Source organism: Brienomyrus brachyistius, chromosome 19, assembly GCF_023856365.1.
Source record: "Brienomyrus brachyistius isolate T26 chromosome 19, BBRACH_0.4, whole genome shotgun sequence".
In the NCBI taxonomy this organism is placed as follows: domain Eukaryota; kingdom Metazoa; phylum Chordata; class Actinopteri; order Osteoglossiformes; family Mormyridae; genus Brienomyrus; species Brienomyrus brachyistius.
In genome coordinates, this window is record NC_064551.1 from 14,833,611 (window position 1) to 14,857,487 (window position 23,877).

The following is a 23,877-nucleotide window of genomic DNA, read 5'->3' on the forward strand; positions in this document are numbered from 1 at the left end:
AAATTTCTCGAAGTCCAATGTTTAAGTTTTTGACAGAACTTTATTATTCGATGAGCTCAAAGGGAACAGACACTCAGCAATCATGCGTCTCGTGTTCTGTTCCCCGAGCAACAAATGCATACATCTTTTATGGCCTAAAATGCAACAGTCATCTGACAAATCAAGGACAAGTCGGATATCTGGACGTTCCAGTTACTTCTGGCTCTTTCGAGGTCCAGGCAGTTCAAAGAAGGTTTGGCCATCTGGAGATACCAGTTTCTTCTACTTTTTCAAGGTCCACCTATCAGCTTACAAGAAGTCTATCTATTTGGGACTTTTCCTTTTGCTATATCATTCTGGGACTCGTTCTCTTTTTCTACATTGTATATTATCCAATACCATGCATTCATTTTATAATATCTTCTGCAACAGCTTACTTCTCAGATCATGCCTTTGCTTTGACCTAGGCCTCTTGCTTAACAAGCAATACATGGGAAACATGTTAATTCCTCTATAGAAAATAGAAATTTCTTACTTAAGTAGATTTGCATTATTGTTTGATACATTCAATTAATGACAAGTAAATTTCATTATTTCAACCACTATGTGTAAATCAACAACACATTATAAACTCAATTGTTAATTACTGATTAGGTAATTCATTTTGCATAATCATCTATATTCCGTTATTGATTACTGATTAGCATAATCAAGAATTTTCTATCACACTATCCTTATATAAGGGACTTTGGCTTGGATTTATTTTATCAGGACACTGCTGATTTAAGGACTTCAAGACACTGTAAACACAGCGGGCAGTCCACAGTGCGTTTCCGCTGATATCTTTCAGGTAAGAGCAGTGCTGATAAATGCTATCAATGAGGTAATCTTTCAAATATGGCAGTTTAAAAAATCTCCTGATATATCATGAACATTGGCTTATCAATAGTCTAGAATTTTGAGTATTCCACTGGGTTGTGCAAATTAGGGAGCAGCGTGTGGCTCTGTGCGCTAAGCCTGTGTGCCTGTAATCAGAAGGTCGCAGGTTCAAACCCCGCCTCAGACTGTGGGCCCTTGAGCAAGGCCCTTAACTCCCAGCTCCCTGGGCGCCGCTACGGGTGGCAGCCCTTCGCAGACAACTTCCTCTATGAAAAAAGAGCAAGTTGTGGGAGACAATTTCCCTACAGGGACAATAAAAGTATCGATTATTATTATTATTATTATAAATTAAGTATTTAATTTATAGGCAAATATTGATTTAACAAATATGTAACCTTTCTACAAAACGAACACTTGTTTGCTAGTTTGAAAATAACAGAATAAACACTGAATATTTTGTCGTTTCATTTAAAGGCACCAACATTTAAACACGGTGAAATCTTTCTTATCCAGAGTTACAATAAAAGCAAATCTGCTGAGGCTGCGACTCTGTTCTCAAAACTGTAAGTTCATCAGAGGTGGAGACTTCCAGTCCACAGGGCACAAATCCAGACCAAGATTTTGTTTCAACCAACCAGTAGTATAAGAAGTCACATTCACAGAGCACTCAACTAATTGGTTAAAACAAAATCTTAGTCTGGAAAAAAGACATTTTGCAAGCAAATCCAAACACGAGTGGACACATACACCGGTTCACCCTACGCCATTTCCACACTAATGAATTTACAGCACCACTGGGTAGGAATAAGGCTTGATGCAATAAACCATCTATAACATTATATAACACAGATCTGCTCAAAGAGAAGAGGCGGAAAGCATCCAGGGAAATAACTTGAGTGAAGGAACCAAACTAGGCAGGGAATATTGCCCCTCCCCCTGCTTCCTGGGGGTCATAGATATGGGGGCTGAACTCATATACCTGATGTCAGGGTCATGCTGAGAAAAGTTCTGTTGGGCTAAAGAGACGGGAATATGGAGGCTCATGGACTCAGTTCTTAATTAGACTGGCCCACTGGAGTGTCCCGAGGCCCCATGTCACACAGGGTATTTATGTCCCGGCCTCACCTTCTTGCGTGCCGCAGCAAGGAACACCCTCCTGCTCACTGATGGATGTTTCCTGCGCTGAACAGGGTCATGAGCAACATCTCAGAGGCCAGCTACACACCAGCCACAAATCAAACCCAGCTACATCAAGGAGAACTGCATCTAAGTGAGACCTTGTCTATAGTTCACTTAGTGTCTGAAAAACAAAATGGCATGGAACCTTTTTAAGTTAACAGTGAAGGACATTAAAATGCTGTATTCCTCAACCAGCCTGAATTTCTGCTCAAAGCACTGACAGCAATGAGAGTTACTATGCCTTTGCTAAATCACACTGATGAGATAGATGCATGACATTGTACTTTTAAGCCATACAGACAATAGTCCAAATTAAGTTTCTCTCAGAAGACTTTCTCAGTAGTTTTTGATTGCACAGGCAAAATTGTCAAACACTGACACTTATTTACAAAACTGCAGATGCACAATGAAGAATTAACAACTGGGTACAAAAGAAATGCTTTAACTGTCCTGTAAAATATACCTCAACAGCATGCACACTTACGCGCCAACAGGCCAATCAAACCAATATTTGCACAGCTGTGAAAATGTACAAAGTGCAATCAGCAGAAGTCCTGTACAATATTTTCATACATGGAACATGTTGGCACAGTCTAGACACACAAACCATATAAAATAAAAACAAACTAAACACAACAAATAAGGAATAAAAAAGCAAAGTATACTCGTGGTATGCTTATATTTTATACAAAAATGCTCTGAGGGCAGAACAAAACGTGATTGGTTCAGAGAGATTACCAATCAGATTGTAGAGGGGGTGGGTCCAAGCAACTAGTGGAGCAAGGACCAAGACATCTGATTGGTCCTGCCTTGTCTAGTTGCTTGGACGCACCTCCTCCTGCAATCTCCAGTCACTGAGTTCCCCAGGAAACTGATCTTACCGACCATGTAATCAGATAGAGGCGGTTGTCTGCCTTCCTTGGGCTGTAGATTGCCTGTATTTCATTCCTTATTCTAGGAATGAACAGAGAAGACGCATATTTCTCCATCTCTAAGAATAATAATGTCCAGTCACATGCTTTAAGCACAGGTTGTCCAAAGAAATCAAGGCCTGCTCTTCTGAACTTCTGTAGAAATCCAATTGAGAAACTATTTCATGAAGACAAAGGGAAATGTGAAAAGTCTATAAGCAGTTCAATGTGTTCCTAGAAATGCAGGTATCCCCAGGAGTAAGATATCAAACCAGATATGGACTACATTGCCTGACACGTTCAGTGACACGTCAGCATCATAACGCCTACTGAGGACAAGAATATAGATGATAGAAATCACTGTTCACCACACTGTGTTATGCTTTGTCTGGTGTACGGTACGGCGAGTGTCGAGTCCAGCAGATATGTACTAGTGGGCGGTCACTGGAGCACTCCGTAGCGTCCGTCGAGTGTACATGCCTCCGAGCAGGGTGCTCAGCAGGAGCTCACAGCAGCAGCTTGATTTTGGGTTTCGATCAGACTCCCTGGGTAGAAAATGCTGCTAGCACACTAACAGCACATATAACCAGAGTGCAAAAGCACTCAGGGTGTGAGATGAAATTATTACTTCGGGGAACAAATTTAATAAGGTCACTTTAAAGATAAAATTACATAAAATATAATTCTGAGGCGAATGTCTATTATATCTCCATATGTGTTTGAAATTGTTAGATGCCTTTCAATAAACCATTTCAATAAACAACCTTGTGAATGATTTAAAAGCAGCAGCATCTATCTTCATTATTTCACCAGCATAAACCTACCAGTTTTCACCTTTCATGATGCAGTATTTGGGATACGAAGGTTTTGGGGGTGTGAATGTAGTATTCTCAATCAGACTCCATTTGAAAACTGCTCTCAGGTTCAAACATGCAGCCAAAACATAAAATAGATACATGTAAACAACACACAGCTCTGTAAAAAATTAAGAGACCACTCTATATACTTTTTAAAATCTGCATTGTTAAATTCTGGTTTAATCCTGGTTCTGCTGGCAGAAGGCTACACTGTGAGGCAGGCTGCTTCCATGCTCATGAGTTTCTAAGACCGCAGTACACAGGTAGAGGGCAGAAGCAACCTTCTAATGCCAGAGATGACCATCAACTTATCCGTCAGTGTCTAACAAATCGGAGGATGACCTCAAGTGACCTTAAAAAAGAAATGGAAAACAGTATGAAGTGTACTGGTGGGACAGGCTCCTAGAAGCAGCGGTGAAGACCCACAAAGCAAGGAAGAAGCCCTTCATCAATGAGAAGCAGGGAAGAGCCAGGCTGGAGTTTGCAAAAAAATGTGTATTTTACACAGGCTCATACCCATAATCTATAAACTGAGAAATGAGTGAAACTGAAAAATTTGATGCGGTGTGGGAAAGGGGGGCCACACTCCCCTAGGAAACTGTAAGGGGTTGCTGCAGGAGGGTAGTACTCGCTGTGGGATATCAGTCACTATTCAGGATAGACAAGATTCAGGGAAGGGGGGGGGGGCTGCTGACCGTATTTCACCAGATACACGTTCTCAATCAGGAGGGGGGAGCAATTAGTTGTACTCTGGCTTATCTTACTTGAAGTCAGTTGGATGCACAGTCAGACGAAGTGGGTTGGTAAGTAAGTTTGTATTTATGTATGGTTCTATAACAAATAAACAGGAAAAACAAATTACCACAGTGCTTACAATGGTTATTACCACAATACACTAACATAATGCATAATTGTACCATATCGCCTTAACATTGATAAGTTCGGCTATACCCACAACAATACATAACATTAGCAGCAATTCGTATTAGAGGGAATGATTGGACGGGAAATAAACGCAAATATCTTTCCGAGGTATACAAGGGAACACTCGTCAGCGATAATTATAACAGTACGCAAGCTAGGTCACGTTAACCTAGCCGCGCAGTTAAGTAAACCGAATTAGTACAGCGTCACTTATCACTTATAGTCAATAAACTTAGTACTTACATTCGTCAGTGACGCATACATAAAAAACCAGGGACTCCATTTACTGCCAGGAACAACTAAACTAACTACACATAAACTGCAGCTCGCCGACGTGCTGCCTATTCCTTCAGGCTCTCCCGCGCGCTCTCGTCACGTGTGCACCCACAGACCTTTGCACGCAGCAGTGTTCCTTAAAGCTACACGAGCCTTTCTAATATGCGGTCTGTTTCCAGAGATGTATATAAAATATGTATACATAATAAATGTATATAAAATGTATATCGTATATGGAGTGTATATAGTAGGGATTAGCATTATACTACTGTAATCCTCTACGCTCATTTTCTCAGCAGTGCGTTTAGTTATGCCTTACTCTGTGACATATTACAGAAAGACTGGAAGTTCCATACATTCTAATTGGCTTTATTCCTCTGTTCCTGTTTATCTAATTAAGGTAAATATGGAAATTCATACATTATATGCTGCAAAATATGAGCTGAATAAAGCATATAAAAAATGCAGAGAATTTAAAAAAATGGAACCACTGACCAATCATGGCACCTACATTTGAATTCTAGAACACAATGTTACCGTGACAACTCTGATGTCATCATTCTGAAGGTATAAATTGTGCTGTAGGCACCAGTACCACTTCAAAACAAATCTGATTTCGAACGAGACGCATCTCAAAATGACTTGGCTTTCTCTGAAGTGCTTTAGGCCGCCAGCGGTACCAAACAATGCTGGGGAGGCTATAGAAAGGAAGGAAAAAGGAAGAAAGAAAAAGAAATCCTGGCTGAAGAAGTTTTTTGAAAAAAAAATTAAAGGAAAAAAGGCAATGGTGGTGGAGAGCCAGGCAATGGAGGAGGTGGTGGTGGAGAGCCAGGCAATGGAGGAGGTGGTGGTGGAGAGCCAGGCAATGGAGGAGGTGGTGGTGGAGAGCCAGGCAATGGAGGAGGTAGTGGTGGAGAGCCAGGCAGTGGAGGAGGTGGTGGTGGAGAGCCAGGCAGTGGAGGAGGTGGTGCTGGAGAGCCAGGCAGTGGAGGAGGTGGTGCTGGAGAGCCAGGCAGTGGAGGAGGTGGTGCTGGAGAGCCAGGCAGTGGAGGAGGTGGTGCTGGAGAGCCAGGCAATGGAGGAGGTGGAGAGCCAGGCAATGGAGGAGGTGGAGGAAAAGTGCAAGGCAATGGAGGAAAAGTGCAAGGAAATGGAGGAAAAGTGCAAGGCAATGGAGGAGGAGTGCAAGGATTGGTGGAGGAGTGCAAGGATTTGTGAAGGAAAGAAAGGCAATGGTGAAGGAAAGAAAGGCAATGGTGAAGGAAAGAAAGGCAATGGTGAAGGAAAGAAAAGCAATGGTGAAGGAAAAAGGCAATGGTGGAGGAGAGTATGGCAATGATGGAGTACAAGGCAAGGGAGATGATGCAAGATGAGGAAGCCAGTAGTGGATGAGACTGAACAGAACATTGACTATCAGTACTAAAATATGTAAATACTTGTAAATACTTGTAAATAAAGCATTAAAAATGAAGACTGTTGTGAAGGTGTTTTCAATTGAATGTGAGTATATGATGTTAAATGTCAGGAATATTCCAAATGTGTATTACACGTGTTGCCGATAGGGGCCATATGGTTTGGGTGATAAGGTTTGCCTTTAAACTTTAATAATGAAAATATATTACATGTATTTGTTGCATTTTTAATTACGTTAAGGAATAAAACATAACGGAATGAAGGTAAGATACGTCCAGCGGGGACCCGTCCGGCCGCAGCCATGTATTGTTAGGACTAGGCACAAGCGCCACGGCGTATTTTAAAAGCACCAAAATGTTTTGAAGAACTTTAGCGTTATTTTAAAAGCAGCAGGCGGAATTTAAACGAGTACAAACATGCCCGAAAGAAGCACAGGAGCAAATGCTGAGTTTAAACAAGCACAAGCGAAACCAACAGAGCACTTTTTTTTTTTTAAAAAAAAGCACAAACTTATTTAATCAACATGCTTAAAGAATTAGAAGAAACTTTAGCGGTATTTACCAGTGTTAGGTTGAAGAAAGCATTTAAATAGCAAACTTAGAAGAAATGGGCCAAAAGGCGAAATGAGTCCCAGAGCTCGGCCATAATCGGCAGGTCTATTTGAACAACGCGGTCCGAAATGATAAACCGAAGTGGCCAGCCCGTTTCAAAATGGCGACACCAGCGGAGCGCCTGTTATTTCAAATAAACGTTATGGTTATAGGGGTTTAAGTAATGAAGCACTTTTCTGCCAATGTGAATAATAAAGTAAAACGCTCGAAGCATTTTAACAAGAATCAAGGAATAACGCGGTTAATTCTTGATTAAATTAGCGAATGCGCTCTCCGCTGGCTCGCTCTCATGTAGCGCATGCGCATAGACCCACAGAGTTCTCTTTAAAGAGCCGACTCTCTTGCGTCAATTTATTTAAATTAACAGGGCTATTCCTTGATTCTTTTTTAAAATAACGCAAAAGTTTCTCAAACATTTCGGTGCTTTCTTGTGGTGCCCAAAGCACAGAATACCCACAGTGCTCTGACTATGCTGCCTCCTGGTAAGGGCAGAAGGAACCCCTAATGTTCCTTCTGTAACGTGGCTAAGTTTGAACCCTCCCCGCAAAGGGACAATAAAGAGGCATGCAAATAAAACCCAATTCACTTTATTACAAATATCTAAAAACAATTAGAAGAAGGAGGCTGCTGGGGGGGGGGGGCTGACTATCCTCCAGATAGTAAGGTCAGATCGGCACCCGCAGCTCTCAGCTCAGGAGGCCCCTGGTGACAAAGAGGGCAAAACCACACAGCATGCAACACGACACACTACACACAACAGTACAGTGTCCGCTCAGTGTGGCACCCCAACAGCAGAGAGCAAAAGCCTGTGCAGATACGGCCTTGTACAGAAAGATGCCATGTACAAACATAAGGGGAGTGTAGTGGCCAATGTCCACCGTCCAAAATACAATATTAAAATTACACTTACAACTTAGCCCATAGCAACAACCAGGGCACTAATAAAAGAAAACCAAAAGACTATCAAAAGCCTAAAACAGCAGCTAGTCTGGTCCTTTGCAGGACGAGAAGCATTCCAATGCTACAGGTACAAAGAAACAATCAACAAAGAAACATAGACCCTTTTAAATCCCACAGTATAACCCAAGTTACCAGAGCCTCAATGTCTGTAGCCCAGCAGCCTGTAGGGGATCACGTCAAATGATAAAATTCCAAACAGTCACCTCCACGTCCTCCATGAAGAGTTACATGCTGCTAGCAGTCACCCAAACCCTCAAACAAACCCTCTCCTCCTTTCCTTACCCACAGGGAAGAAGAACCCACCCCATGACCAGTTGTAAAACACAGCAGCAAGAGAATGAGATTCCATCTTGGCAGCCTTTTATAACTTCCTGGTAGGTCATATGATCTGGCTCAAGTGGTTGCCAATATAGTGTAATTACCAGTGCCATGCAACTACTCCAACCAGCCCGTGCCTACTCCTAACAACCCGTGCCTGCGGCCGGACGGGCCCCGCTAGATGTGTATGCGCTAGCTTGCCTTCATCCTGCCATATGCTTTATTATTCCTTAAAAACGTAATTAAAAATAACACAAATAAAAACATGTAATGTATTTTTATTCTATTAAAGTTTAACGGCAACCCTTGTCACCCAAACCATATGGCCCCCTATCGGCAATGTGTGGTATATGGAGATAACCCCTCGACCAATCAGAATAAGGGATACGCTCCCCCTCCCGCTTATGATGTCATAAGCGGAGCCAAATTTAAGCTCCGCCCAATGTACCACAGACTATTTTTCTAAGTACAAATTATTTGAAAATACCATCCATCCATCCATCCATTTTCCAAACCGCTTATCCTATTGGGTCGCGGGGGGTCCGGAGCCTATCCCGGAATCAATGGGCACAAGGCAGGGAACAACCCAGGATGGGGGGCCAGCCCATCGCAGGGCACACTCACACACCATTCACTCACACATGCACACCTACGGGCAATCCAGCAACTCCAATTAGCCTCAGCATGTTTTTGGACTGTGGGGGGAAACCGGAGTACCCGGAGGAAACCCCACGACGACACGGGGAGAACATGCAAACTCCGCACACATGTGACCCAGGCGGAGACTCGAACCCGGGTCCCAGAGGTGTGAGGCGACAGTGCTAACCACTGCACCACCATGCCGCCCCTATTTGAAAATAGGATTATAATAATTTAAAAATACATTATAACATGTCACAATTACAAACTATTATTAAACTGTAATAAACCAAATCGTGCTAAATACTATTTTTAAGTAAAATAATCTTTGTAATTTAAAAACACATATATACACAATAATTCAAATAAGTGCTAAGTACAACCTATGTTTAAATAAACTGCAATAAATCAATTTGTGAAATCGTCCAGCTGCCGTGAAGCAGTAGTGAGCGGAAATGATACTTATCTGCTCATGCACAGTCCAGTTCGGGTTTCCGGTCTAAACTGGGTCGTGACGTGTGCAAACGAAGGCATAACAGTGAGGCATGTGTAAGCTGTCAGTAAAGTAAAACCTGCCCGTAAATTAAAGATTGTATTAACTATGATTCATTTGCTCTTTATTTAACGTTATTAAGAAACCCAACAGGAATGGAATATGACAGAATATGATAAGGTTATGGCCACCTCCCCAAAGACAGTCGGCCACAAATTACTTAGAAGTAAGTCAGTTACTACTTTTATCTTTTATGTACTTTTATGATCCCCTTTTATCCAGTATGTAACAGTCACTGGGCTGCATAGAAGGATTCAGTGACCCATGTTCGCTGCCGTTTCAACTGAATATCAGAACATCTTCCAGCAATTCGTCAGCTTCTCGACTTCATAGTCTTTCGAAATTGTTGTATAATTCCAAGAAATGTGTAAAGCTTCTGAAAAACCCTATTACCTACCTGAGTGTGTAATGACCCTCTGTCCCCTTTCCTTGATGGAATGGTACTCTCCCTGTAAGTCAATAGGAGCAGTCTAAAGCCTGCATACTGTTATTGCTCAAGGCCACATCATTTGCTCCAAAACCGAATAACCTAAGGAGATAATCCTGCCTGCAGAAGGATGTGATCTTAGCCACAGCTCATTAGATGAGGAGAACCCCATTAAGATTCGGTGCCCTGTTCCAATGTGTGCTGTAAAGAACTTAGTCTGAAAGTCATATCACCGTGGATAGGTAACTATAGGAATGCACTTTCCTTATGCTACTAGTAGCCTAGAAATAAGAAGATCTGTCAGAATTTGATGAACTTGTCTTCAAAGTTGAGTCATCAGTCCTAACTATGTTTGTTAACACATCAATGATGTGTTAATGATGTGGTCTGAAATGGACTCGACATTGGAGACCGTGAATGATGTGGTCTGAAATGGACTCGACCGCATGGCCTCCACAGTCACGTAAATAAGCAGAAAATCAGCCACCACTATTCCAGCACCCTCAAAATATTCCCACTTTGGTTAACAAAACATCGAAATGCCCTGAGAGAAATGCTGGTGTCAGAGGTTAGGTAGGGATGGAGACAGAGCGTGGAGTCGGTGTACAGCAGAGATAAAATGCGGGTTAAATGTTCTTTCCACACGGCTTCGAAAAGGTGAAAATCTATCACCTGCCATTTTTACATTGCCTTTGTTTCCAGCTTCGGTTGACTCATTTACCATAATACCAGCAGTTTGTCTACTTTCAGCTTTACCGAGAGTTATTTTAATGATGTTTTTCCGAAGAGGAACTTTCCCGAACCTTGGTAATAAGCCAAACATTTGCCGGGGAGCACAATAGAAGCAGCTTATTACAGTTTAGGACATGGTGTCCTGAACATTTCTGTTAACCGAATAGAGCGAGTTAGAGGACAACCTTTAAACAGCCACCATTATTCTCGCTCAGCGGCCATCCTGCTGGGAAGCCGAGCAGCTTCCTGTCTTCTGGCCCCAGTATGCTAATGAGAGATGCTCTTTTTCTATTTGAAAAAGCTCATAATCACACCTTTAAGAGCACTAATAACAAAAATATCCATCTGTCTGCCCGTCCGTATTCACCAGTCCCTACCCACTACAGTTACAGGGAAACGGCTCCTTTGGCTGTGGGCCAGTAACTTGCAGAAGAGCTCGCAGTCCATTTATGGATTCCCGGCACCATCCACACAAGCACAGCTGTGCTGTCACTGCCTGCCAGTGACGACTCAGAACAAGCCCCAGGGACCTCCGCCGCTATCTGTCAATCAGCCATCAGCTCCAGCGAGAATGTCCACACCTTGTGCCTCCTTTGAAAGGCAAACTGAGTCAGGCTTTCTGACCAATCAGGGTCTCCCGGGGGCACCCACCACCAGCAGGTATGCTTCTGGGAGAAGGACCTGTCACGACCATGAAACAAATGTCACAGTGTTACAGAAACAAATTTGCTGGCTTCTGAAACATGCTGTGCAGCAACAGGAGCAAACATGGCAGCTCAGATCACTTCAGAGCCGCATCCGAAAGGCTCAAGACCGTTTCATTTACATTTTTATTTAAACCAGATACAGCAAAGCTAGAACGGTACACTGACTGCAGAAATGCGGACACACCACAATTTTTCACAAACAGAGCCGGGGTGCTGTACTGTGGTTACTTTGGTTACTTTGAAAGAGGTGCTGTACTGGGATTTGGCCAGTTTGAAGGAGGAGCTACACTGGGGTTTGTCCAGTTTGAAGGAGGAGCTACACTGGGGTTTGTCCAGTTTGAAAGAGGAGCTACACTGGGGTTTGGCCAGTTTGAAGGAGGAGCTACACTGGGGTTTGGCCAGTTTGAAGGAGGTGTAGGACTAGGATTTGAAGGGTACGGCCTGGAGTTCGTTCTGACTAAAAATCTCATGAAGAAGCTCAGCTAGATTTGTCTTGTGCAGTTGAGGGCTTCTGCAACTTCTTCTCTTTGTCACCTGACCTCCATAAATAAGTAAATTCATGGAGCCCAGGATTGTTGTTGGCTGTGCTTGTGTGCTTTGTAATAGGTAATCTATAGAACTGAATCGATATCCAAATGGATGAACCCTAAAACAGACCAGCAGCCCACCCAGGGAGTCTCTCTGCACTTCCAGAAGTAACTAAGCATATCAGAGAGTGAATCATAAAGAATTTGCATTCTTTACTGATACTATAAAAGACATGGCACATTTCTTTAGGAATTTTTGTAGCTGCAACAATTCCTTTTAAAATCTGTTTTTAAAATAGGATTCTGTAACACGGTCTTGGATGAAAATAAAAAGTCTGAGCAAATTGCCACATGGATTGTTCAATGTGCACAGACAGCAGCCATGTGAGAAGCAAGCGTCTGGAGGAGAGCGCCCAGCTTCCGGAAAAAGCCGTCCCGGTGAGATGCCAATTCTGCTGCGGCTGCTCCTATCCCACCCTCACTCCTGTGCTCCTAAATCTGAGTCTTTAGGTTTTCATCTTTTCTGACTAGTCCAGTGGGAGGGGCTTTATGTTCTGACATCAGCCGAAACCACATGGCCATGATGTAGCGTATTAGCTACATCATTATTATGAATCATTAACAGTGCAGACACTATGAGCAATTTGCAGACCTCATTTGACCAATCACATGCTTTTGGGGGCGAAGCTGCATTACAGGGAGTTAATTCAGCTCAAATTGGGGGTGACAGGAACCCCACTCCACCCATTACTATTATAAGGATTCAACCTTGGTGCGGTATAACGACGTAAACTGCAAAGTCAAAATGTGTCAGTACAACATTTTCCATGTGACGCAGAACCCAAAGCTTGTGAGGGACCGCAGAGAAACGTCAGCGTGACCTAATCACTCATTGAAACTGTAGCGTTAAAATGCCCATATCAAATGAACTGGGGCAATGCAAAATGAAATATCACTGCAGCTTCGCTTAATTGTTTCACACTGTCCCGTTAGGAGCAGATGTCGTGTGCAGCCTGCAGCTGTACTGTATTCAGTGTGTAGCGTCTTTTCTGGATGTAGCTTAATAACAAGTTTGCTTCTTTTAAAAACGAAAAAGACAGACGCTCTTATCATTCACATGACGACGAGCAGGACAGGGAATATAAACTCCCCCCCACTCTGACCCCAGGGTCATCTTCTGCTGATGATCGTCCTGGATTGCCTCAGCATGCTTGAAGCCCCTGTAGGATCACACATGCACATATCACAAAGCTTAAATTCCAGGTGGCCTGAGACAAGGCCTAGCCTGGTACGAGAGGCACACATTGGCCTAAGCCTCAAAGTGGGTTAGTGACCCCACACACACAGACACACTTAAACACACATAGATAACAAGGGAGGCCAGCACTCCAACTTTTATTGCTCAAAGTTTTAACGACCTACAGACAGCAGAGTGGACCTCAAGGACAGGGGTCCCTCGACTTGGCACACAACCCCCTCCCCAGACATCCTGCCTTACATACCACTCACCCAACACCCTAAAGAAAGTTTCTTTTAAGTTTGGCTGTTGTATATCTGTATATTCATTTACTCATGACTACTAGTCTCAATATACAGATAGGTTATGTTTGTAACGTGTCCTAACTTTCACAGATTCTTTTTCCTTGACTGAAAAACCTTCGCCCCACCACTTTTCTTTTCCACATTCCTCAGCAGCCCTTATCTGATCTTTGTATTCTACCATGCCTATCTAAGGGTAAGATGTGCTGTTGGAATGAGAATATGTCATATAATGTCTGTATAAAGGGTAACCTCTGATTGAGGTGCAACCTGGACCACATGGACCAGGTACTGGTGTGAGTAATATAACATAACATAATGACATAATATAAGTAATCATTAATTAATCATTACAGATGGTATTCGGTGTGAGCCACTAGGCTGGTATAGCATGTTTGGTATCAAACCGATGGAAAATCACTTCAGTTTCCAAATCTGGTCAGTGGTTACCACCAGCCTAACGAAAATCATCAATACAAGGGAAATCAGTCTGGTCATAAATCTCAAAAGGACTGATACAGACCCCCTTCCAAAAGCCTGCCAAATGGATGGTCAGCTATTGGTCCAGGAGTCGAATTCCTGGTCACTCATATTCACGAACTTTACACTATAAAACCTGGCACCTCAGAACAGAGCCAGGAGAGGAGAAACAGAAGGGAGGAGAAAACAAAAGACCATCAGCCCGAAGAGAGGCAGAGAACATCAGCCCAAAAGAAGAGAAGCCAACAAGAAGCCCTCCTGAAGCCTGCCAGTGAAAGCCCAGCTGGACAGAGAACTGCAACCAAGCCCAAGATTCACCAGGAGAGAGAATCAGAGGGACTCCACTCCAACAACCGCTGCAAACACCACGCCTCCCTGAGTGCCATCACCTATCAGCTCATCAGCCACTGCAATCAACTACCAAGACCCCCCCCCCCCTTTCCTGCAGCCAAGTAAACCAACTTCCTTTCATTTCTAACAACCTAAACTGTCCTATTCACCTGCTATATTACTTTAGGGTTGTGTTTCCACAAACTGCTTGCTTTGCAGAACAGTTTTTCCCTTTTTAGGTTACTCATTTTAAATCTGGTCATTGCATTTTCATGTTTACATTGTTGGTGTCTATTCCGTTATTTCATGTTTATTGTTTAGGTGTAATGTCTGTCTTATGTTAGTTGTAGGAATAAATGCATGTCTTTTACACAAATTCAGCCTCCATCATTGAGTGTTCACAATAGTCCATGCCTCTGTGCGATCTGACTACTACGCTCTGAAACCTCAAATTCGCCTGAAATATCGTGAGACTCTCTCTCATTGGCCGTGAGGGGAGCTTCGCTACCGATCGTTTACATTACCTGCTGATGCAGCTCGCTGGACGCCAGGTTATTCAGCGATACTTTTTATTAATGAATCCCATTTAAGTCTCACATTAACAGACTCACGGGGATTCACAATTGAGTTTGGAGGAGCCGATCATTCGGCATAACAATTGGTTAATAATCAGCATTAAATAATAATGAAGTTAATTAATTTCAAAACATATTGGTGGAGATATAAAAATTTACCTGAGCTAATAATTCCTACATTTATTGGATTGAGAATGGGGGCACAAGGTTTAAACTTATTGTGAGCACACAATTTAAACTTTTTATGACCGAACGTACAGTTGAATAAGCGCTACTGTGAACTGGTTGCAAAAGGTGAGGATCAATTGCACTCAGGGCAATCTGAAGGCATTTAAGCGGGAGCATACGGGCTTATTATAGTTATTTTTATTTCTGTTATTAGTAGTTATATTATTTAGTTTTATTTTTGGCTATTTTACTTTAGTTTATTTCGTTTTAAACTTCAGTAAATCTTAACCCTATGTCTGACGAGATTCTCAGATATAGCGCGTTGTTTCCAGGATCGATTCGGACGAGTTTCTCCGTTTCTATATATCCTGGCAGAGATCTCTCTATTAGCGAACAGGAATTCTTGTTACGAGGTTCTAACCTGAATTCTGTTGCGCTTGGACTCCCTGAGATAAGACCGATAGCTTAGCTACCTATCAGGATCTTACTCATATGTGTGTGCCTGCTTTAGACAAAGTAAGTTTAACACCACTTTGCGCTGTGAGCCAAGTCTCCTGTGCTTGCGACCCACCGTGGTTTAAGCACCATTTGCGACGAGATATAGTGCAATCACTATTTAGATCCGTCGCCGTAACGCGAGCGCTGTCTCGCTTCAGTAATTGTTTTAAGGGGTTAAACTGCGCAAGGCGCAGAAGAAGGCCGCAAGCGGCATGCATTAAAAGTCACTCATCTAGCGTTGGCAACCGCCTAGCTATATCTTTGGTTACGAGTGCAGTCAGCGAACGCCACTCTAACCACTTAGAGGTCAGAGCCCTGAAGGCCTGCCTGACGCCATTTGTTTTTTTCTCTGGGTCACCAGTGACCCTACCCCTTAGACTCACTTGCCTGGGACCCCCCACAAAGGGAGCAACGCCCCATTGAGCTTCTAGTGGTCAGGCGTAGAACTACCACTCCATTTCGAAATTGCGCCTCTAGTGGTCAGGCGTAGAACTACCACTCCATTTCGAAATCGCGCCTCTAGTGGTCAGGCATAGAACTACCACTCCATTTCGAAATTGCGCTTCTAGTGGCAAGCCATAGCAGCGCCACTCCAATGAAATTGCACCTCTAGTGGTCAGCCATAGTAGGTTAATAACATCTGAGTTGGGTCTCTGGTGGTCAACTGCGGTAATACCAACACGCATAATTGGACACACAGGTTCTTGCCTGAAAGCATTAATCAACTTCACAAACTAAATCAGTTTGATTGCAACACATTAACATCTAATTAGCTTATTGCTGCATAACTAATTGATGTTCACAATTGAATAAGAAACATAATTCATTTGGTTTGATTTATGTTTTACCTTTTTGATTTAATTTAGGTTTTATTTCATTTTATGCTTTCATTCATTCCCTCTCCCCCAACATGGTGACTTGCATAGAAGTTCAACCACTATTAACAACAGTCAACCAGTTACATACACAATCACATCAGGGAGTCATTCTGGACCTAATCGGTTGAGCTCTTCCTGTGCTAGGTGCTTACCATTCGCTCTCTGTTGGTTGAGCTTGTCTGTGGCTCTGCTGTCACTGCTTGCGATCGTATAGTTTGTCAGAACCGAAGGGGAGTTCTCAGCAATTGGACGCCCAAAAGCGTACCAGCCCAGCTACACCCACTGACTCATTAAGGGCAAGGCTGACAGGTACCTCAGGCGGTCATTACAACTTTTGAGCAGGACCTCGTCTAGGGTGAGTTCTGAGAACGGCCCTAGCTTGGACACTCACTAGGGTGGGTGATACCTAAAGGCGATTTTGCCAACCTTGGTCGAGTCAGGCCTCAGGTAGTGCAGCCGATAAGCTGAGCCCCACCTAGGTTGTTTCAATTATGCGTACAGAACACCCCCTTCCAAGTTGACATTGCTGGGGATCGGGGGAGTGAGAGCTGGACTCAGGCCTGCTTGGCTGGGATTGAGCTTGTGGGACGTGCCCTGTTCAGGAGGGACACTTGACAGCGTTCAAACCTCTCCACCTGCATCACCAGCTTAACACCGCGACACCTCATATAGGGACAAGTAAAGCAGAACCTGCTACTGGTCCCCCTTCTGGTCAAAGCGGAGTTGTTCAACAGAGCCCAACCCAGGGATAATCTGATCTGCAACAGCAAGCTACATTTGAATGCAGTCCCATTGCTTTTGAAGCTCTTGTTTCTCACTTCCTGTTCCCAACTTCTCCTGTTGTCTTCTGACACTGTCAGTAGTCACAGACCTGCAATTTCCAGGATAAGGCTTTATGCTTTCCCCCTCACTAGTACATCTCTCAAGCTCTAGAGTAACTCACACTGTTCTAACCTGCAACATCTTCTCCCAGGGAACAATTTCTGACAACCTGACAACGCTGTCCTGGTTGTGTGCTGTGACTCAGAAGAGCACCAACAATACTGTGGTGATGCCTCACCAATTCCTGGTCATGTGCCATGCTGCAAAATTTGGTATGGATCTAATACCAGTGTTTTGATTAGGTTATTTATTACCTGTTTGCATTACTTGTGATCGCATTTGCATGTTACTGTTTGTACATAAAGTACATTCACATGAAGTATGATCATATACCCGGACCCCCACGAGACAGGTAAGACGACGCTTAATAACATTTTCGACTTTGGAAAACGATATTAATAATAATCAGCGTAGTCAGACCACTGACCGCATCATCTTCACCCTTTTCGTTATTGAAATTACACTTTGTGTAAACTCTTTACCTTACAGGATAGCTTCTTACTGCATTAGTCTGTTTTAAACAACGTTTTCATCTAAATAATTTCACCACTAGCAACTGATCTCTTTTGGCATTTGAGTATAATTATTTGTACAGTTGAGCCGGAGCATGCTGGAAAAATGTGAAAGCCCTTATTTGTGTAATTGTAATATTTTTCGTGTTTCCGGATGTCATGATCGCTTCTGCCTGTCATGCGTGAACCTTTTCTGATCTTTGCGTGTTTCCCCCCGTGTTTCATACTGTCCGGCGTAGGTTCCGCGTTGTCTTGGTTTGCTGCACGTTACAATACATACCGTGGTGATTAAATCAAGAAACATTTTTATAATATCCAAAATTACAGCTTATCAGAATTTAAAGTTCTTCCAACATGAATAGGGGAGACGTATTTTAATCATAATTCTTCAGTGACAGCTATGCCACATCACAAAATAAATAGTTTAAACAAGAAATTTGAAGAAGGCATATGATCAAAATTAGAGAAAGATTTATGATATTGAACTTGACGGTTTAATTTTTATCTAATCTGAAATATCTGGCAACCCCAATCTATTTGGCAACATTGATTGGCATTTTGCAAGATGATGGATGTACCTCTCCAAGGTGATTCAACAAAAGGTTGATCAGATGAAGGCTGATGGATTGACCCTCTTAGCCAATGGAAGATAAGTTAGTCATTCCAAGAGCTTCATTTCTCAAGTATTGAATATGTACAATAAAAGTTTTTTTAAAAAAGTCTTTCAAGTCCCGGACAAGATTAGTTGTCCACATATGACAAGCGTGCAAGTGAGCAGGATGACAGAGAGACGTTTTCATGGAGGATCAGTTCAACAGCTGGAATTGCTCTCCAAAGTATTTCTGGGCAGGGCGAGAACTTGTCTTGACAAGGTCTCATTGTCTGGGACAATATCCATGTACTGAAAGCTACTCCACAGTGACAAAGCCATTCATCAGCAAGAAGAATGAAAAGGCTAAACTATCCCTTTGCTAAGGAGCATGTTGTGTGAGTCCAAAGTTAATTTTAGTGATGAAAGCAAGTTTAATTTAGTTGGTGAAGAAAGACTTCACCAAAAGTAATAATAATAATAGACACTTTTATTGAAATTGTCTTTACGTCTCCCACAACTTGCTCTTTTTTCATAGAGGAAGTTTTCTGCGAAGGGCTGCCACCTGTAGCAGCACCCAGGGAGCTGGGGGTTAAGGGCCTTGCTCAAGGACCCACAGGCTGAGGCTGGGTTTGAACCTGCGACCTTCTGATTACAGGCACACAGGCTTAGCCCACTGAGCCACACGCTGCCCCCTTAAAAGTGTCTGAAGGAGTCAGAAAAGTTGGGAGGGGTAAGTGTGATGGTGTGGGGTATGTTCTCTGTTGCAGGAGTCTGGCCTCTCATACGCCACCATGGTAAGGTGAAAGATGATAAGTATCAGAACATGCGGATCCTTCCCTACAAACATCACCTAGTCAACCAATCATTTTTATAGAAGACAGTGCCCCTTACCACACTGCCAGATGGGTGAAGCAATTCTTCAAAGCTGAGAAAACCAAGGAGATGATATGGCCAGCCCAGAGTCCTGATCACAACCCTATCGAGAATCTCTGGAAGGTAATTGGTGACAGAATGATGGCAAACAAACCCACTACAGCTTCCAAAGTGTGGAAGATACTGGAAGGCGAGTCAAACAAAATCAAGTCAGTGTGAGAAATTGGTTATATCCTGTAGGCGCTGATATGCCAGTCATTGAAAGCAAGGGCCTCTATGCTTCCTAAGTTGACAGAATTCATTTGTAGGGTTCTTCTACAAAAAACAATTAATGGTTCTCTAATTTTGATCGCATAACTTGTCATGTTTCCGTTTGTCATGTGTGCAACTGGCCTTTTTTGAGTTTTATTGTACATATTCAGTATTTGAGAAATGAAACTCTTGGAATGAGTAACTTCTCTTCCATTGGCGTAGAGGGTCATTCCACCGGCCTTCATCTGATCATCCTGACGTCATGGGAGTTCGGTCACCTCGGAGAGGTCCACCATCTTGAAAAATTGCCTATCAATGTTGCCAAATAGATTTAAGATATTTCAGATTAGATCCAAAAACTGTCAAGTTTAGTATAATAAATCTTTCCCTAATTATTTTGTGATGTGGCATAGCTTTTACAGATGAAATATGATTAAAATACATCTCTTCTATTCCTGTGCGAGTAACTTTGAATTTGGATACGCAGTGACTTTGCATATTACAAAAACGTCTCATTCCCTACTTTTGATTGCCACTGTATAGACTCAAATGACTGATGGATAATGAATACCTTTGGACGAGGTCATTGTTCTAGGTGTACCTTAATAATAAAGGTTGATAACGTTCCTATGTGTGGATCCCTTTCAGCTTTTTCTTAGGGCACTCCACTTCAATAACAAGACGATTGAAAGCAAACCAGTTGGTGCATGATTTATTCCTGGAATGGTGAGAAGAGTCTCCACAGTCTACTTTTGCTATGACATTTAACCGGGCTTAATTGATTGATTAATTGCCTAATTGCCTTTCACACCTTAAGCTCTTGATCACATATTGGCATTGGCACTCTGCGCAGGTCTCTCAAGTATGGCCCTGTCTGCCGAATCAACATGCTTCATTATGTAGCCATAACCGTCGCAAGCCCAGAAGCCACAAAGGTGCACAGACGTTGTACTACAGACTCTAGTGTTTCTCAAACTTTATTGAACATATGAATTCCATCCATCCATTTTCCAACCTGCTTATCCTCCTGGGTTGTGGGGGGTCCTGAGCCTATCCCAGAAGCTACGGGCACGAAGCGGGAAACAACCCAGGAGGGGGGGCCAGCCATATGAATGCCTGAATAATTAACTCCTAAAAATGATTAAATGTCCTTATAAAACACACTATGAAGTTAATTTGGAGATGTCTGCTTATATGCGACTCATTCTTGCCTTTCCTTGATCCACAGGAATTCTTGATGTCATCAAAATACCCCAAGGATGCTTTGACCTGCAACAAGCTCTTCGACTTTTTCGGGACAAGGTAATTTAAAAACACTCACAGTGGTGCCCTTTAAAGAAGTACCAAATTTTTTAAAGCAGAGTTCATTTTAAAGGGACTTTTCATTTGATGATGACTTCTTTTCTTTCATAATCATTCAATGACTATGGCTCTTCCATGGGTTTGTTACATAAGAACCTAATAAAACGAGACCTGGAACCTCAGGAACGGGGAATGGAGGCACAGTGATCTCAGGAGCTAAGTTGCCCAGGGCTTTATGCCCCTGGTAGGGTCACCCAAGGCAAACAGGTCCTGGGTGAGGAACCAGACGAAGTGCGGCTCACAAGACCCCTTATGATGAGAAAAATAATGGATTCACGATTTCCCTCACCCAGACGCGGGTCACTGGGGCCCCCCCCCAGAGCCGGGCCTGGGGGTGGGGCTCGATGGCGAGCACCTGGTGGCCAGGCCTGCACCCATGGGGCCTGGTCGGGTAGAGCCTAAAGAAGGCACGTGGGTCCCCCCTCCAATGGGCATGCTGGAGGGACTATGTCTCTCGGCTGGCCTGGGAACGCCTCAGGATTCCCCTGGAGGAGCTGGATAAAGTGGCCGGGGAGAGGGAAGTCTATTGAAAATATAGACATGCTGCATATATCATTTTTGCTTTGATTTGAGGATGGGAGGATGGGAGTGCTGAACAGGGGCTTTTCGGAGTAAGACATAAAATGATACTTTATAGGACCCGAGAGAAGTTCTTTTAGAAACAGGAGTGAGGAATAAACAGAGAACGCATGATGGGTATGATATGTGCAAATGGGTCACAAGGTTGGCTGTGTGCTTAGGCATGTGAGAGCAGACTCCTGACTTTGCCCGAGTCCTTAGATGTTTCCATTTTAGGTAAAACTCTTCACAGCTGATTTTCCTAAAGCTAAAGAAAACATTCAAAACAGAAAAAAATGCAATTTTCCTCTAACGTATTTCCCAGAAAATTAACTTCTGGGTACTTGAATGTAAGCTGATCATGTACAGTACGACCAGAAAACCTCACAAGACGAACTCCAAGTGGGAAACAAAATCTGGTTGGTTTCAGGCAACCAACCTCAACACAAAGACTCTCCAGGAAGCTTCTACCACGCTAGTCGGGACCGTATGATATCATGGACAAACTGTCACCTGTGGCTTATCGAATCAGAACCAACAGAGACACCCAAGAAACATGCCTCCAGTGTTTTTATCGGAATCAAATCAAGACGTACCAAGCCCAGAGAAAGCCTGAAACAGCCACCAACCAGTCTTCTCTGGACAGCGCTCCAGACGAAGCCAGCAGCTTGGAATAAGCCACATTCCAACCAAAAAGGAGGACAACTTTTCCAACTGAAATCTCACCAAAACCCCCAAGAGGGAAGAACAAAGAGAAAGGGAAGGAGAGACGGTCACAGATAGGGTAGACCAAGGTGGCGAGCTTGACTACTGCTATCTGGGTGATCTTGAGGTTTTGTTTATCTGTTTGTTTGTTTTGATAACTTCTCATTTTATTTGGTTGTTGTTTTTGCTAAGGACCTGGGGTGCCTCACGCGTGCCCGGGAAATTACTGAAGAGGATCCGGTTCTGCACTTTTCTTTGTCCTGTTTGTTTCTTTACAATTGCTCTCTGGCCGAGAATTGTTGCCCACTATACTTTGCACCAGCGTACACAACATTCAGTCTTGACTCACTCCCTCACTCCTAATTCGGTCCTTATTTTCTATCCCCTTACCACTAGGATGACGCTGCCCAGCTACTAGCCTTACTCAGCCAGGAGGGGTGAGGCCCCAGTCCAAGAGGGCATCTCTTGGGCCTCCATCAGGCATTGTCTGCCGGGAACAGCCCGGTCTCTTGATTACTAACTGTTATACCCACATACAGCGAGTATTCATCTGACGATATCGACCGAGCCTATTACCTCCATGAGAGACCCCAATCTAGTGGAACAGGTGTCCGATGAACCCAGGATGCCATGCATCATGCTGCCGTGGACACTACCCACATGCTGGAGCAGTTACCCAACGACCGTGAACCAAGCTGAGTCCAATCGACAGCCCAAGAGGTTCCTGGACGCCCTGCTGGGAGCTGCATTGGGTTCACCACTCCTTGCTGTGCCAGGAGACAGGCTCCAGCCCCTGCACTCGTCTCCCATCCATCCTGTCACTATACCACCCAGAGTGCTGAACAACGAGATGTTTCATGTGCCTCGTCGCATGTGGATGATCCTGTTTCAACTTCCGTCGCCTGATTGATGGCAATGCCACAATCAGCCGAAAGGGGGGATATGTAGGATCACACATGCACATATCACAAAGCTTAAATTCCAGGTGGCCTGAGACAAGGCCTACCCTGGTACGAGAGGCACACATTGGCCTAGGCCTCAAAGGGGGTTCGTGACCCCACACACACGGACACGCTTAAACACACACAGATAACAAGGGAGACCAGCACTCCAACTTTTATTGCTCAAAGTTTTAACGACCTACAGCAGTAACTGTACAAAACAAAAGACCATCAGCCCGAAGAGAGGCAGAGAACATCAGCCCAAGAGAAGAGAAGCCCACAAGAAGCCCTCCTGAAGCCTGCCAGTGAAAGCCCAGCTGGACAGAGAACTGCAACCAAGCCCAAGATTCACCAGGAGAGAGAATCAGAGGGGCTCCACTCCAACAACCGCTGCAAACACCACGCCTCCCTGAGTGCCATCACCTATCAGCTCATCAGCCACTGCAACCAACTACCAAGACCCCCCCCCCTTTCCTGCAGCCAAGTAAACCAACTTCCTTTCATTTCTAACAACCTAAACTGTCCTATTCACCTGCTATATTACTTTAGGGTTGTGTTTCCACAAACTGCTTGCTTTGCAGAACAGTTTTTCCCTTTTTTGGTTACTCATTTTAAATCTGGTCATTGCATTTTCATGATTACATTGTTTGTGTCTATTCCGTTGTCTTATGTTAGTTGTAGGAATAAATGCATGTCTTTTACACAACTTCAGCCTCCGTCACTGAGTGCTCAACAATAGTCCCTGCCTCTGTGCGATCTGGCTACTACGCTCTGAAACCTCAAACTCACCTGAAATATCACGAGACTCTCTCTCATCGGCCGTGAGGGGAGCTTCGCTAC

General features: G+C 43.6%; 2 protein-coding genes and 1 long non-coding RNA gene across 8 annotated transcripts in view; 2 read left to right on the top strand and 1 right to left on the bottom strand.

Annotated features, from left to right (window-relative positions):
• The window catches only part of LOC125714558 (trichohyalin-like), an 83,420-nt gene extending 76,944 nt beyond the window's left edge, over window positions 1-6,476 (top strand). The window contains exon 4 of one of the 2 annotated variants that reach the window (XM_048985277.1): window positions 6,206-6,476. In XM_048985277.1, coding sequence (XP_048841234.1) covers window positions 6,206-6,344 — 139 coding nt within the window. In that variant the 3' untranslated portion in view covers window positions 6,345-6,476. Of the gene's footprint in view, window positions 1-5,969 lie in introns of both variants that reach the window. The other variant, XM_048985276.1, reaches the window with a different exon arrangement.
• Window positions 38-5,922, bottom strand: LOC125714565 (uncharacterized). Of its 2 annotated transcripts, none has more exons than XR_007383779.1 (3): window positions 4,973-5,922; window positions 1,984-4,636; window positions 38-1,160 (listed from the first exon to the last, which is right to left on the bottom strand). It is a non-coding gene; the product is annotated as an uncharacterized LOC125714565 (long non-coding RNA). The 2 variants fall into 2 exon arrangements; XR_007383780.1 differs by lacking the exon at window positions 38-1,160 and having other exon boundaries at window positions 1,177-3,518; window positions 3,773-4,636.
• Window positions 6,477-17,489: 11,013 nt separating the features above from the next.
• The window catches only part of LOC125714556 (cholesterol 24-hydroxylase-like), a 39,686-nt gene continuing 33,298 nt past the window's right edge, over window positions 17,490-23,877 (top strand). The window contains exons 1-3 of one of the 4 annotated variants that reach the window (XM_048985271.1): window positions 17,491-17,594; window positions 20,120-20,197; window positions 20,325-20,406. In XM_048985271.1, the coding sequence (XP_048841228.1) occupies window positions 17,557-17,594; window positions 20,120-20,197; window positions 20,325-20,406 (198 nt within the window). In that variant the 5' untranslated portion in view covers window positions 17,491-17,556. Of the gene's footprint in view, window positions 17,595-20,119; window positions 20,198-20,324; window positions 20,407-20,693; window positions 20,774-23,877 lie in introns of those variants that run through there. The other 3 variants (XM_048985270.1, XM_048985269.1, XM_048985273.1) reach the window with 3 other exon arrangements.